Raw genomic sequence first — 16533 nt, forward strand, 5'->3', positions numbered from 1 at the left:
CGCACAGGAAGACACGGTGCCATAAATGTAGCGATGGAGCCAGATGACCCGATGCCCAGAGAGCAGTGTCCAGAACAGCCCCAACTGAGGGCTATATGAAGGAGACAGGATATTATTCCTCACTTTTAAAAGGTAGCCTATAGTGTTATGTTTGGCAATGATATTCAATACAGGAAACATGACAATGCACAACATTTTTATTTATTCTTCAGATTTTTGTTTCTCTTTCAAGTGAATGATTTATTTCCGCCATTGACCAAGTTATTTTGGCTTGTTTTTCCAGCCCCTCTGCTGTCAGGAGACAGGGTCCAGCACGGGAGGACACGCGCTCTCCCTCAGCTGTTGCCTCGTTCCGACGAACACGAGTAAAATAAAAGACACTGCATAAACTCCGCTACCGTGTGTTTATTTAAATATAGGTACACCATGTAGGCCTAATAGATTGCAATAGAAGCCTGTATATTACTATTAAGACTATAGAAAATGTGTCAAGGATGTATAAATTAAATAGGCTAAACTTCAGCTGGAGTCCGAGTTACTACGGCAACACTGTTGACCGCATCAGTGATCTCTTTTCATCCCGCATTCTTTTTACAGCCTTTAATAACAGTTTTCAGGCTGCCAAATAGTACACACGTTAGTGCAAATGAACCGGAGATATCAGGGTTTCAATCTCCACCTCTGAAAAGTTCCGCTTCTCAGCCGGATTACGTCTCGCCAGGTCGTAAATCGTAGGGGCAAGGCCTCAAAACCCAGAATATATTGGGGCGTGATATTTAAATGACGTTCGTTTCCAGCCGCCGCATTTATCAATGTACGACCATTCTTACGCTCGGATTGGTATGATACGAACTTTTCATGAATCCCACGTGAAGCCTGTCGTAAGATGATTTCTGCGCTCATATCTGCGCTGGTTTCTACGTTAGGTTGATAAATGAGGGCCAGAGTCTCTCACAGAAACAATTAGATGTGTTATTAACGCTGAAAGTAGGAACATCACAAAATGTTTCTCAGAACATCGCCTCCGCTTTTGTTTAGAAAATGGACAAGGGGATGGAAGTATTACTTTAAAAGGTTACTGAAGAGTCCATTAAAAGTCTGTTGAAAGGATTTTGCATTCAGTAAAATTATCTAAGAGTTTTAAGACCCCTTTGAACTACATTCGCAGAACAATTTTGAACAAAGTAGGGCCAGTGAATTTGCACACAAATAATTTAGACCTACATACAATCATTTTGTAACATTACCTTGACTATGTCTCTCACATCCAACCATACAGTATGCCAACAATGTATTCACATTAAATAATCCCTGGTTTGGTCTCCTTTGACCTTGGTTTTGAGATAAAATGTACTTTTAGAAGATAAAAACTATATTTTATAGTTCTAATTAAGCTAAGCAAAGAGTCATATGAGATGTGTTCTCACCCTGTACTGTCCCTGCTCCTGGTTTAATTAAAATAGAACAATGTCAAGCTACAAATCATACATACACTTTTTTTTTGACTTCTTCTTTTTGTGTGAACTTTGAATAGATGAAATTTTAGTAGCTGCACATTGACATAGGCAGAACAAATGTGAGGATAAAACTTTTTTTTATTCTTTAACAATAATTACATTGAAAATTGTAGAGGTACGCCTGAGTCCCTTGAACCAGCTGACCCATCAGATGTCATCATGCTGTGTGATAGCCATTCAGTACTGTGGCCTATTGAGCACAAATCATAAACCAAATCTGAACAGCTGATTGTAATTGTGACTATCATCATCAATAGCTCTATTACACTTCCCATCCTTGACACTACATAATCGACTTCTCCCATTCATCCATTTGTCCTCACCTTCCTTTCACGTGCAGTAACAATGAGGGGGTTGGTCATCAACAGCACCCTCTGCAGGCCATGATGAGGTATTACATGGGTTGTCATTTGTTCAGATTGAATTTAAAGAAACCCATATGCCTATTTTTTTTATAGTTGTTGAAGCAAGAACTAGCCTAACATGGGGCCTGCAACCTGACAGGTGATAGAGACATCACAGAACATGACTGCGCTGTCCAAGTGCCCTTCTATTGTTTTTTGTTGTTGTCGCAAATTTAACAATAAGGACTAAGTAGCCACCCCTTTCACCTTCCAATCTGGACAAGTAAAGCCTCCATCACCTCAAGAACAACCCACCAGCTACCTAACTGAGAAAAAAACAGAGAGTACATACTATATATGAATCATAATCAATCAGTCAGCTAGCCCTGTCCCTCAGCTCCCTCACCTCACAGCCCCCAGAACCTCAGGACACCCAAACCATCCGGTCCAACCAGATCATCTGCAGACAAAAACAGAAATACATGACCCATTGGAAAGACACTACTAAACGTCAAAGCAAAATGGATTGTTACCTAGCCCTAAACCGAGAGTACACAGTAGCTGAATACTTGAGCACCATACGTGACCACAGACTCTGAAAGACTCTGAGCAGGTCCAGGCTGAGTGGACTGTGGAAACCGGCTGCTACAGACAGACCTGGCTGCCTCAAGAAGACAGGCTGTGTCAGCTCTGTCCACAGAGACAGGTGGAGACAGAGCAACACTTCATGCTTCAATGTAGCACACATATACTGACATCAGAACTCAGTTCCCTACCAAAATGAAATGTAAACTCCCACATTTTGATATACTCTCTGACAACAAAAATGCAACATCTATTTGGAGAAAATAGTGTGAGCGCTGTAGAAGCAGTGAGATATGTGAGTGCATGTCACAGCCTAAGAGACAACCAGCACAACAACACGTTTTACTCTGCCTTCTCATTTAGTCCTCTGCTTCATGTTTTTTTTTTTTGCTTTTGTCTTTGTTTTCTTTCTTACATTTGACACTAGCGATTTTACTGTATATTGATATACTGTTGTTGCTTTCCTGTTTTTATTTTTTAAATGTATACATTTTAGTTTACTCTTTGGCAATATTGTTATTTCTGACATTCATGCCAATAAAGCAACTTGAATTGAATTGAGAGAGAGATACCTGTAATTGTTGCTGATTTAATTTGGATTGTACAACTGTACACTAAATGTGAAGCATAATATACATGGTGACCAGTGACAACTGTCTCTTTGGAAGACTTTAATGTATAAACATACTTTTTTAGGATTGATTTAATTAAGTAGCTTGGAATTGTACCCATATTTTTATATATATATATATATATATATATATATATATATATATATATATATATATATATATATATAAAATATGGGTACAATTCCAAGTTACTATATATATATATATATATATATATATATATATATATATATTACATTGCTTGGTCATGTTCGATCATCTTTCTTGGTGGAAAAAGAATCCAGCTCCTTTTCTTGAGTAGAAAGAGGAATACCAAAACGCAGACACTCCATTACATGTTAATGTCTTGCAATTAAAAATAAATAAGCAGATAAAGGATCATCAGCAAAGATCTAGTACTAAGGTACCAAAATAAAAAAGTACTTATTATGCAGACACATCAATCAAAGAGCCTCCTTAAGGAGCTGATATAAATAGAAAACTCAATAACTTGGTCAGGAATTTGATATTAAATGGCTGGCCGGAGGCAGAATTGCCCAGAGTTGAAAAGTTACTTGGCACTAAAACCCTGAACTGTCTAAAGTATGTTGTTTTGTAATCACATGTTTGCAGTTGAGGACATTGGTCCCCTTTTTAGCTGAATATTAACTATACATATTGATTTAGAGTACACTTATTTACCAATAGAATGAGAATTAAGTCTTTATAACATAATATTTTAACACACACATTACCATTATTATAATGAAAATTTTAACGCCACACAGGATATACAGGCGCTGTCAGGATTGGACCCAAATTCCCGTGACATGATTAAGAGAAAGAATTGGCATGCTGATAAGAAAACAAAAGCACACAAGAGATCAAAATTGGTCAAAGTTCATGAGCAGGCTCCCTTAAATGTATTGCAGCTACAGAAAAGTTCCAGAGCCCTGTTGGTGCATTTCCATAAGCAGAAGAAGGTAAGAAATAAACAGATGGTAGAATTCTTCAATATTTACAACTATATATAACTTTTAACTGAGAGGATGAAACGTTGTGACATCGCAATGCTTCAGAATTTCCCACATACGTTTTTGACCTGTGGCTCTTTTGCCGTCCTTGTCGGGCCAATGATTGACTAATAATTCAGCTGTCCTATTTATCTTCCTAAAATATTAGAAGAGCCCAATCACATACTAGGAGGTTCCTCTGTGACTTTGTCGACTATGAGCTGCTAGTGTAACGGCCTCGCCATGGACCTGTGCAAAGTAGCTTTCCTCTTGGGAGCCCTGGTCTGCACCGGTAAGATATATCTTTGAACGATAATCATGAATGGTTCTACAATGATTTAATGAAATAAAATATTTTTAAAAAAGTAAGATGGACAATGCTTTACTTCACTGTGAAAGTACCTCATCAGGATAAACCCTCTCCAAGTTGATCAAACATGTTCTTTCAATACTATTTGCATCATTCAATCAAGCCAGGATGTGTTAACAGACAGATTTTGTTCACTTTGATGTTTTCACACTTAGTGTACACAGTTTAGAGGCAGCCCCAAACGATGGGAAGCAGAGACAAGTTGAAAATAATCTAAAGGAGTGACAACAATTTTAATATTATCAGATTCTTGCAAAATTTGACTGTTTATATTACATCTCAGAGACCACTTAATGCTTGACAGTGATGGAATGTAACTAAGTACATTTACTAAAGTAATGTACTTAAGTGATGAGCACAGTGATATAATATTTATGAGTTTCTAGGCCTTCTGCATAATGAGTACATAATTTCGGTACGGTTTTGTTTGCGGATTAAGCCTATTCTGGCAGGAAAAGCTGTAAAAGTGTACATGAGTTGTGGTGTCTGGTTTCTGTGGCAACATTCCCACACTGGCGCACCTGACGTATGACGATACAGCTAATAACGCAGCGTTATTATGAATCGCGTTGTTTTTCTTTAACACGGCAACAGTGTGTCTCGTTCGAGATAGTTTCACTCAGAGAACTCTAGTTATATATCGTCACCTTCCTAAAATAATGGCCTAAGTCATTTTTTTTAAGGTTTTTCAGAAAACACAAAAAACCAAACCAAATACTGAATATATATATTAATAATTTCACTCAAAAATGTTATGACAATAGATGACTATTGACATACTAATAACAATGTCTGTCAATTATGCAACATGAGAGGAATAAATGCCTTTGTGACATAAGCCATTTTAAACCTTCAACTCTGGCAACAATCAGTGTGTTTACTTGCACAGAAACCTCATCACTTACCAAGTTGAGACGAGCCCTGAATCATGGAAATAACTTCAGTGATAGAGTGGTAGATTAATGCTCTTCTTGAAGCGGCTGCCATTTTGAAAAGCTGGTAAAATTGCCTAAGTCACATTCTTGACTCTTGAGGAGATGATTTTTGTCAAAAAATCATTTTAGGAAGGTTGTTAAAAAAACATTTTATTCCTTTTTTTTTTATAAGTAATTATTATTTGACTTGATTAAATACTTGCCACTTTGCTGTATCACCGTACTTTAGTTACTGAATATTTGAAGGGAGATGTCAAAAGGAACATTTTCTTTTTTAACAATTCATCTTTAATTTTACACAGACATCAGTCTTTAATATGAAAGATCATGACTTGCAAGGTCTACTGCTGTCTTACCTAATATATAAAACCCCGAAACCAGATTTGAGCTCAGCTGACATTAATGATAATTAATGGGCTGTATATCTGACAATGTTTTGTCTCTGATTTAAGTTAGTGGTACTGAGGTGGAGGGATACGCCAAAACTGAAGGAGCATGGATCCTCTCGCTGCGGAGAAGACAGTACTCGGTAAACACTGTGGCTGAATGTGCCAACAAATGTAATGCTGAAGCATCCTTCACATGCAGGTAAGTTCACACTTTTTAAAATACAACATTTACATTAATACCAACATTATAACTTTTACATTCAAGGCTCAGCATCCCGACCTGACACCTGCTGTGTTTTCACAGGTCTTTCATATACAATGAAAAGGACCAAGAGTGTTCGACAGCAGCAGCAAACTCTAAAACAGAGAATATCCTGCGCAGAAGCAGCACAGCATTGTATGAAAAAGAAGGCAAGTCCTTTTGTCTTTTCAGTCATATATGTAGCCCAGTCTTTAAAAAAAAATTATACTATGGTGTCCTTTCTTTGTCTCCTATGAATTTTACACTGAAAGATCTAAAAGAGTGCACACAGTGGTGAAATGTAACTAAGTACATTTACTCAAGTCCTGTACAAATTCGAGGTGCTTTTACTTTACTTTTGCAACATTTTACTTCTGCTCCACTTCACCTCAGAGGGAAATATTTAATTTTTTATTCCACTACATTTGTCTGACAGTTTTAGTTACTTTTCAGATGGCAGTTTTTCATCCCTTTCCTTTCCAGTGAAAACCATGTATCTCCAGATTTGTTGATGTTGAATGTTTGTCATAAACTGAAGTGTTTTTTTTGAGAAAATCCTCCTACTTCTTCAGCTAAATGAAGTCTTTAGAAAGCCTCTCGGATGAAAGGTGAAAACAGGGCTGTTTTTCTGACACCATGAAAGGTTTTCAGAGATACGCGGTTCTCACAGGACAGCGACACTACAAACACATGATGATATTTAAGAATCTGATGCATTGCTGCAGATCAAACTACCCAACAGTATAGAAAGGAGTTAAAATGAGCACAACCTTAAACATCTACAGCAGTGAAATGCAACATACACCTAATTAATTGCTGTTAATGCTGCAGGAATATTAATCCAGAAAAATGAATCCAGATATAACAGGAAAACACTGACAGGGAACAGTTTACTGCACAATGAATACTTTTATTTTTGATACTTTAAGTACATTTTGTGGATACATACTTTTACTTAAGTAAGGTTTTGAATACAGGACTTTTATATTAACCTCTATTACATTGTGGTTAATGTTTAGCCTATGTTGCGTGATCGGTGATGTTTGGACTGTGTCTGCAAACACAGGGAAGAAGTGACTCACGTTGAACACTACTGTGACTGAGTTTGGGGAACATCACTTTAGTGGGATTAGATAAATGATCCACTCCAAGAATCATCTGATAAATCTGTACACTAGATACAAATGAGGTTACTGTACTCTGCAGTGCAGTGAATGTGTTAACCCGCATTCCATCTAAATAGTAGGCTGATTTTATTGAATGAGCAAGCATGCAATGCTGATAGTGTCCTTTGGTGTTGACTGTATTTTTTTTTGTCTTGTCTAGTTTACCTCCTGGAGTGTGTCAATGGAGTAGGATCAGATTACAGAGGAACAAAGAGCAAAACAAAAAGAGGAACGAACTGTCAGAATTGGGGTGCCAAATACCCGCACAGGCCCAAGTATATAGTCAAGTATATTCATGTTACTTTACATATCCCATCGTATCCTTTTATATCTTTTCATCAAATTTTTGTCAATGTTTCTGCTGCAGCTTCACACCGGAAGCCAATCCTCTAGCGGACCTGGAGTCTAACTTCTGTAGAAACCCTGATGGAGACAGCGGGGGACCCTGGTGTTACACCACCGACATCAACACCCGCTGGGAACACTGCGGTATACCCAGCTGCACTGGTAAACCTGTATTTATTTCGTGTTTTTGTGTGTGTTTGTGTGTGATATCAATGATGCCAAGACACAAAAAATATTGCGGTTTCATAAATGACTCCCTATTCTCATGATTGCCAACTGTGTCTCGGCCCACCATTTCATTTGAGTGTCCAAATTATGCTCAAGTGTAAAATGCACTGTACTGGTCAAAAGTTTCCACAGTAGACCAATATAGCAGAGGGGTAGCGCGATGGGTGTGTGCATTAGAGCTGCAAATATGAATCGATTAGTTGTCACTATAAGTAAAAATTCTCTGATTCCAGCTTCTTAAATGTGAATATATTTTTGCTTAAATTTCTTCACTCCTTAGGCTTTGGGAAACACTGATCGACATTTTCTGACATTTTATTGACCCAAAGCTAATTGATTAAAGGTACTGTAGGTAGGATTGTTAAGATCCAGGACTTAGCCAAAAAATGTGAACATCGACAACTTCTCAGTCCCTCACCCGTTTCCACTAAAGCCCAAAACGGTCTCCTAAGCCCCTCCCCCCACAAGGGAGAGCTGTGCATGATAGAGTGTGTGTGAAGAGGGGGGAGGAAACGTATCTGCAGCTCGTGCGTGGGGAAGGGGGAGGGGGGACGCTATGAAATGCGTGTGTCTGAGCAGTTATTGACACGCAGTTAGACACCCCCCGGCCCTGATTGGTGAATCTGAACCTGGAGTGGTGGATTTTTGCAAATCACACTACAGGCTCTAGGTGGTGCCAGAGGAGCTGGATTTTTTTTTTAAACGACCTGCTACATGTAGTTCTACTGGAACATAGGGTCAGTTTCAGCAAATATGACAGAAAGTCACTTTTATAAGGCTTACCTACTGCACCTTTAATTGAGAAAATAATCAACAGATTAATTGACAATGAAAATAATAGTTAGTTGAAGCCCTACTGTGCGTGTTACTTTACAGAGGAGTGTATACACTGCAGCGGTGAGGACTACAGGGGGAAAATCTCCACCACAGAAAACGGCTTCACCTGCCAACGATGGGACTCCCAGAAACCTCACAACCATGGCTACAGCCCCAGCGCGTAAGAACACATAACAGCACATCAAGCTATCAATCAACCACAAGCAGGATTTGATCATATTTAACATACGTATTCTGGAAATTTAACAAATGTTTTGTTTTTTTTCCTAACAATTTATTTTACCATTCCATTTATGCTTTCTCTAGTCTTCCAGAGAAGTATCTTGAGGAGAACTACTGCAGAAACCCCGATGGAGACCCCCGACCGTGGTGCTTCACCACCAGTGTGTCCAAACGATGGGACTTCTGCTCCATACCCCGCTGCAGTACGTCCTCATATTTCAATTAGGGATGCACCGAATCCAGATTTTTGGGGTTCTGCCGAATACCGAAACCACTGGTTAAGATTCTGCCGATTCCGAAACCGAATACCGAATCCTACTCACATCCTCAGTCCATTAACACAGTAAACACATTAATGAATGAAGCTGGTAATGGCCGCCTGGTTAACACCAGTTTTTAGCTGTGACTGTCCTTCCTTTGCCGTACCTGAAGTTGCTGCATTTTGGCTGCTGTCTGTAGATTCCTTCATACACAACTCGTATTCTTTCGGATGTTTCATACGTAAATGTTTTAACAGCGGCGATGTTGTGGATTGTTTAGGGTCCTAACCAACACGAGACAAATCGGCATTGCAAATTGAACATGTAGCTGGACTTGAATGGCCTTCTTTTGACTGAAAGTACGGCCAAACAACACTGTTTCTGCTCACGAGTTCCATTTTTACTTCCTCACAGCCTACTGCATTAAGCGGTCCACCTACGTATACACCTTCCCGTAATCAATGGCGGCGTCATTACTCGTAGGGTTCGGTTTGGTGGGAAAAATTCTAAGGTTTGGCAGAAACCGAACCCCGTCAAAAAGCCCAATATTCGGCCAAATCTGAAGCCGAATCCTGGATTCAGTGCATCGCTAATTTCAATGCATTTACTTTACCTGTACCATATTTCACAATGGTAACACCTAAAATGTATGTCTTAACCCATTTACAAGCAACATGCCCAGTATAAATGCAGCTTTTAAGAACTGTCAATAAATAAGTACACTCACCCTTTAAACTGACGAGGTACCTTTGAGCACTTCCTGCTGCAGGACCAACGAACTGGCAAACTGACCCTGCACCCTGAACCTGATGAAAAAAAGAAAATATTATTACTACTACTTATATTATTTTGATGATTATTTCACAAAATTAAAATGTAATCGTATCTTGTAGTATAATGAAAACCATTTTAATTAAAGCACAGAGGTCATAAATTATGGTAAAAGTTGCCCTAGCCGCACCTTAAAGGCTTTTAAAATAACACAACTACACAGATATGTTCCCTTATTATTCACAACCATTTAACTTTTTAGTCATTCCTATTTTTACAGTTATGTTTATCAGTTTCATCATACTTTGACATTGTTTAAAACACTAACACTTACTACTTGTTTTTTGGAGTTCTACAACCAATCCGTCTCATCTTCTATGCTCAGCATCCGAGCCTCCCGCCATCGTCCCAGAGCTGACCTGTGCCACCGGTGAAGGGAAAGCGTATCGAGGCACGATTGCAGTGACGGAATCTGGGAAAACGTGCCAGAGCTGGTCGTCTCAGACGCCACAGAAACACAACCGCTCGCCAGATAACTACCCCTGCAAGTAAGAGCCAATGAAACAGAAAACTTTAGTTTAAAAAAAAAAAAAAAAAAAGAGGGACGTTTGGTCTTTTATCGTTGGGTTTTTACCTGTGTTCATTCATTGTTACTGTCTGTTGTTTGTCAGAGGCCTGGATAGCAACTACTGTCGTAACCCAGACAATGAAAGGATGCCCTGGTGTTACACCACTGATCCTGAAACTCGCTGGGAGTACTGTAAGGTGCCGAGCTGTGGGAATGCAGCCGCACCAGGTATAACAGTGATGAGTAATAGCAGTGGCTCCCAATCCTTTTCATGTCAAGGACCCCTAAAGTGACACAAATTACACCACACACCTGCGTTTGATAAGATTTCATGCTACGGGCCCCTGTCTTGCTTCTACATGTTTACTTACACACTCGAACAATTCAAAATCCTGCAGTCTGCTCTTGCTACAGCATCACCATTCAGTCGAAACTGAACATTTCAGTCCCTGTGGACCTTTGTCAAGAGTCTTTCTTTCATTGCAGAAAGTGTATGAAACCCCTGAACAAAATAGTCATACATTCTGTCATTGTGTCATCCCTCTTTGGGACCCACTGAGTTATAGAACTCCACATTTGCTGCTCAGAAAATTGCATCAATAAATCGGCCTGGTTTCCTGTCTCTTGCTGCAGATGAGCCATTGATCCCCACAGAGGAGGAAGATTGTTATGAGGGTGACGGGACGAGTTACCGTGGTGTAACATCAGAGACCATCAGTGGAAAGAGATGTCAAAGCTGGAGCTCCATGAGTCCTCACACCCACCAAAAAACTCCACAGAACTTCCCCAACGCGTGAGCATCAAAGAGTGTCTACTGATAAATTTCATATTTAAAAATACAGATTTACACCTTTTTTTTTTTTTTTTTTTTTTTTTAAATAAAGTTACTATACGCCCCCTGCTGTCCTGAAGTTCCAGGTTTTCTCTTTCAACAGGGACCTCAGGAGGAATCTGTGCAGGAACCCAGATGGAGACAAAGCTCCTTGGTGTTACACTACAGAGCCTGGAGTCCGTTGGGAGTACTGCAACTTGGAGAAATGCCCCACCAAACCTGCCAGCGGTACACCCACAAGCAGACCTTCAAATCCCGAGGCCTCCTCCACTGCCACAGAGACCGCAACAGAGATTGGTAATTTTTTTACTTTCTGTTTGTCAGATATTTAGCTTGTTTCATCCTTTATTCTCCCACTTATTTGTCTCTGTTGCTGCGTTAGACTGTAAGACTGGAAATGGAGATACATACCGGGGTCCAACCTCCATCACCATTTTGGGCGTGACCTGCCAGGCCTGGAGTGCCCAGTTCCCTCACCAACACAACAGCTTCACCACACAAACTCACCCCGACAAGGGTCTGGAGGGCAATGTAAGTGTGTGTTCGTGTATGAATCATTTTGAGCTGTAGACTTTTGAAGTGATAATATTTTGCTCCAGATCTGATGACCACAGTCATGTTAAAAGCTGGCAAATCATATACGTTCCTAAATCGTTGATTCTCTCTATGTGTGTCCCCGTCAGAGCTGCAGAAACCCAGATGGCGACGTGAATGGTCCTTGGTGCTACACTACAGACAGGAACAAGAAATGGGACTACTGTCAGATCCCCGACTGTGGTACGTAGACCAATTAATGGTATTTCTAACCACTCTAGCTATGTGGCTTGAGGAATGGCAATACATGATGTGAAATATGTCCAGAGTGATATATGAAAAAAAACATGGCATGGATTGCCATTAAATTTGGTGCAAACAATAACGATGCAATACCCAGAGAACGAATCCTACTAATTTTGGCAATCCCCTTGATTTATCATGTTTAGTTTATTTGCCACTAAAATGTTCACTGAAGTCCCTTTAAAACAAATGATTGCATCAGTTCAGATTCTAAATTCAGATTTGAAAATTGGCTGGGTAAAAGGCTCTGGTGCAGTGCCCTTTGCACTAATACAAGTGGTTTAAAGGTGTTTTAAGCCCCCAACGTCTTAAAGGGCACTAGGATTAGGCAATGGTTATGGTTATGGTCAGGGTCATACATGTGGTTTTACATGAAAAGTGTATGCACAACATGCACTAGAACCTGAAAATTGTTTTGTATTGAATTGAAACGGTTTTTGTATGGGTGTGACAACAAATTGACAGTGCTCTGGCCACCCAGTGCCTTCCCAACTAATATTAAGAATCTAATTTTTTGTGCATCCAACAATTTTGTTTGATTGTTTGTAATGAGCACTAGCAGCCTCACATGTAAACATTAAGACTTGTTAACTGATACAGATTTGAAGAAATTAGATTTTTGCCTGCCACTCCTCGTGAGAATTCATGACTGTGAACTTTCTTTGTAGCTGGATTGAAATGCGGGACGCCAGTCACCAAACCAAAGCGTTGTTTTGGTCGGATTGTGGGAGGTTGCGTGTCAAAAGCTTACTCGTGGCCCTGGCAAATCAGCCTCCGGACCAAGTGAGTAGAACAATATGATTCCAATCTAGCTCACCCAGTAGAGTGTGCGTCCCATGTAGGCTGAGTCCTTTGCAGCGGCCCGGGTTCAAATCCGACCTGCGGCACTTTGCTGCGTGTCATCCCCTCTGTCTCCCCACTTTCCCGTCTATCCACTGTAACAATCTAATAAAGGAAAAAGCCCGCCCCCAAAAAAAATAAGATTCCAATGGACCTACAACATTTGCAAAAAATAATAAAACTTTAAGTGATGTTGGGTTTAACTTTTTTTTATTATTATTAATGCAAACAATAACCTAGCTTCAGTTTGTGCCTCTTACGTATTAGCACAGGTGACGTCACATATTCAGCAAGACTGGTTTGATTTTTGATGTGTAATATAATGTAGCGTAGCCAGCACTAAAGTGTGTGTGTGAAACCTATTTAAAGCATGCATTCGTAGTAAAGCGTAAGTGCGTAATACTTAATACGTCCATGCGCCTTAATAAAGCATGCATGGTCTCTGACTGATATGTTACAGTATTTTATATTAATTGTTTCCCATGTTTTTTTGAAAACAAGATGCCGCATCTCAGTGTCTATCCGTAACTATTTAGGTAAGGTGATATATAAAAATGTCATGATATATCTGAACTACTTAAATACATTTCTGCGGGTCTCTTTCTACCAGTACAGGAATTCATTTCTGTGGAGGATCTCTGATTCACCCCCAGTGGGTCCTGACTGCAGCTCACTGCCTGGAGAGGTCAGAGAGACGATTAAAAACATTAGACATCTAAAGACTAAATCCTCTAATAAGACAACCACTGGATAACTAGTGTGTGTTTTTATAAATGCGGTGTGTACTGTAGGTCCAGACGGCCAGGTGCCTACAAGGTTATCATGGGTGTTAACACAGAGCGAGCCAATGAGCCGTCGAAACAAGAAAAGAACCTGGAAAAACTCATAATGGGACCCAACGGCGCTGACATCGCTCTGCTCAAACTGGAGAGGTGAGTCTCATCATCCTATTACCACTAATACTAATACAAGTTCAAGTACTACTAATAATAATACTGATAAGAACAACTATCCTTCCTTTACTCACTATTGCACTCAGCGGTGGAATGAAGCAAAGTACATTTAATCAAGCACTATACTTAAGTACAATTTTAAGGTACTTGTACAAATTACTTGAGTGAGTAATTGTAACCCAATGAAATCACTACATTATTTGGAAATGGGCCATTCTGAAAGTACTTTAAGTAAAGTTTGATGCTAATACTTAGCTAATGCTAATAGATAAAAGAAATTCTTAGTCGACTAACACTCATGCAACTGTATCGACTAATCGATTAGTTGATTTAATCGACAGATCTGTAAATCTGAGTTTCTCTGCAAAGAGTCATGCAAAAGCACCACTTTAATTTTTGTGTTTACCAGAGATGTGCTCGTACGTTTCTTGGAAATAAGTCATTCAGCATGAAAAAAGCATAAAACATGACTAATCGACGATAAAGTTGACTAAAACCAAAATGACCGATTAGTCGACTAAGAGGGAGCAGCCCTACTATTACTTTTGTGCTTTTATTCAAGTGACAATACTTTAACTTGTAACAGAGTATTTCTACACTGTGGTATTGCTATTTTTGAAGTACTTCTTCAACCCCTGTTGTTTTGTGTGCTTTCAGCCCTGCACTAATAAATGACAAAGTCATGCCAGTCTGTCTGCCAGATAAGGACTACATTGTTCCCAGTGGAACCGAGTGTTATGTTACCGGATGGGGTGAAACTCAAGGTATGTCACAGTATGTTGTGTGTGTGTGTGTGTGTGTGTGTGTGTCTGTGTCTGTGTCTGTGTGTGTGTGTGTGTGTGTGTGTGTGTGTGTGTGTGTGTGTGTGTGTGTGAGTGTGTGTTCTTGTTTAACTATATTCGTGGGGTCCAAAGACCGTGAGTCCAGTATACTTGTGGGGTCCGGACAGCGTTGTGGGGACAAAATGCTGGACCCCACAAGTTTAAAGGGCTGTTTGAGGGTTAAGACTTGGTTTTAGGATTAGGGTTAGAATTAGGTTATGGTTAAGGTTAGGGTAAGGGTTAAGGTTAGGCATTTAGTTGTGACGGTTAAGGTTAGGGTAAGGGGCTAGGGAATGCATTATGTCAATGACAGGTCCCCACAAAGATAGTGCCACAAACCTGAATGTGTGTGTGTGTGTGTGTGTGTGTGTGTGTGTGTGTGTGTGTGTGTGTGTCTGTGTGTCTGTGTGTATTCTTGTACTGCTATCTTTGTAAGGACCATTTTGAGTTTGAGGTCATTTTTTAAAAGTATCTTAATTTTTCAAATTAAGATACACTAAATATTGTGGAAAACTATAAACAGGGTAACTCTGTGGAGGTGTGTTAAAGGTACAGGAGGTGATGGCGTCCTGAAGGAAACTGGTTTCCCTGTGATTGAGAACAAGATCTGCAATCGTCCAGCGTACCTGAACGGCAGAGTCAAAGACCACGAGATGTGTGCTGGAAACATCGAGGGAGGCACAGACAGCTGCCAGGTATGAAAAAAAAACCACAAGCTATGGAAACGTGTAGCATTGTGCATTGCTGTTTACCACACTGGCAATTTTGTGTTTTATCACTCTGCATGTGGGATTCCACTGCCTCGCAGTGATCTAGTCAAGACCACCATCACCACGACCAGAGCGTATCGAGACCGAGACAAGACCAAGACTTTGAGGGGTTTGACACCAGGTCAAAACCAAGACTAAGGCAGGGCGAGACTGAGTCAAGACCAGATTTTTATTAGACAGCCAGAGCTTCTTCTCCTGTCTCCTGCATTCACCTTCTTGGGAGTGTGTGTAAAGGGGGCAGGGAGAGGGGGGGTTTACGGTAACAAATTCCAAATTAGTTATTGGTTGCATTTGCAAGTTAAACACAGAGACATAAATCAGACAATGCACAGGCAATTTAACGAAATCTCTGCAGTTGTGGTCTTAAAATAAAATCCAGAGTCCTCTTTATCCGAGACACGACCGAGTACAAATGCGATCGAGACCAGGAACGATCTTGAGGACTGCCTTCTTTCCTATTGTGTCGACTTTGAAAAACATTTTGCATTACGTACACTGAGCCTCGTATGCATAGCCTTTTTTACCAGTTACAGCAATGCCGCGAAATCTTGATTAAATAGCCAGTTTTGGTTGAATTTGCACTTCCCCCATGTCGTTCAGGCTACAGTGACAACTAGCTAGAAGACAACAGTTGAAACTGGAAGCCATAACATTTTTTTTCTCCCTACAGGGTGACAGCGGCGGCCCTCTGGTGTGTTCTTCCCAGAACACATACATCCTGCAGGGGGTGACATCATGGGGGCTGGGATGCGCCAATGCCATGAAACCCGGCGTCTATGCTCGAGTCTCCAAGTTTATCGACTGGATCGACCAAACCATCAAAACCAATTGAAAACTATCCACTTTGAACAAATACACAACAGCTCCAGTCATATTAAGTAACCGGAGTGGTTTTTAAAAGTATTTTTGATATGTGTGTACTGTTCTGCTCCAACACATCTACTTTAGTTTGTAGTCTGGTATTATCTGATATCAACAGGTGTTATAGTTCCTGTGGTGGAAACACAAGAAGCAGATCATGTTCCTGGTTTGTAAAGGTGTGTTTTACTGAAAATAAAACTTAATACAAAATAAAGTA

The 16533-nt window shown here is 40.0% G+C and overlaps 1 protein-coding gene across 1 annotated transcript; it reads left to right on the forward strand.

Annotated features, from left to right (window-relative positions):
• The first annotated feature begins 4313 nt into the window (after window positions 1-4313).
• Window positions 4314-16527, forward strand: plg (plasminogen). Its single transcript, XM_028604960.1, has 19 exons — window positions 4314-4362; window positions 5828-5963; window positions 6069-6175; window positions 7332-7446; window positions 7539-7678; window positions 8621-8741; window positions 8888-9006; window positions 10220-10382; window positions 10506-10630; window positions 11036-11195; window positions 11338-11531; window positions 11617-11765; window positions 11918-12011; window positions 12740-12854; window positions 13522-13596; window positions 13703-13843; window positions 14522-14628; window positions 15235-15380; window positions 16126-16527. Exons 1-19 carry the CDS (start codon window positions 4314-4316, stop codon window positions 16285-16287), a joined length of 2418 nt encoding a protein of 805 aa, XP_028460761.1. The 3' UTR covers window positions 16288-16527.
• Window positions 16528-16533: the final 6 nt, after the last annotated feature.

Source organism: Perca flavescens, chromosome 18, assembly GCF_004354835.1.
Source record: "Perca flavescens isolate YP-PL-M2 chromosome 18, PFLA_1.0, whole genome shotgun sequence".
NCBI lineage: Eukaryota > Metazoa > Chordata > Actinopteri > Perciformes > Percidae > Perca > Perca flavescens.

Bases quoted from the DNA above. Each gene is read 5' to 3' on its own strand.
- plg (XM_028604960.1), top strand. From the start codon at position 4,314: ATGGACCTGTGCAAAGTAGCTTTCCTCTTGGGAGCCCTGGTCTGCACC. The intron at 11,196-11,337 runs GTGAGCATCAAA...CTCTTTCAACAG, and splicing joins CCACAGAACTTCCCCAACGC to GGACCTCAGGAGGAATCTGT. The intron at 11,532-11,616 runs GTAATTTTTTTA...TTGCTGCGTTAG, and splicing joins AGAGACCGCAACAGAGATTG to ACTGTAAGACTGGAAATGGA.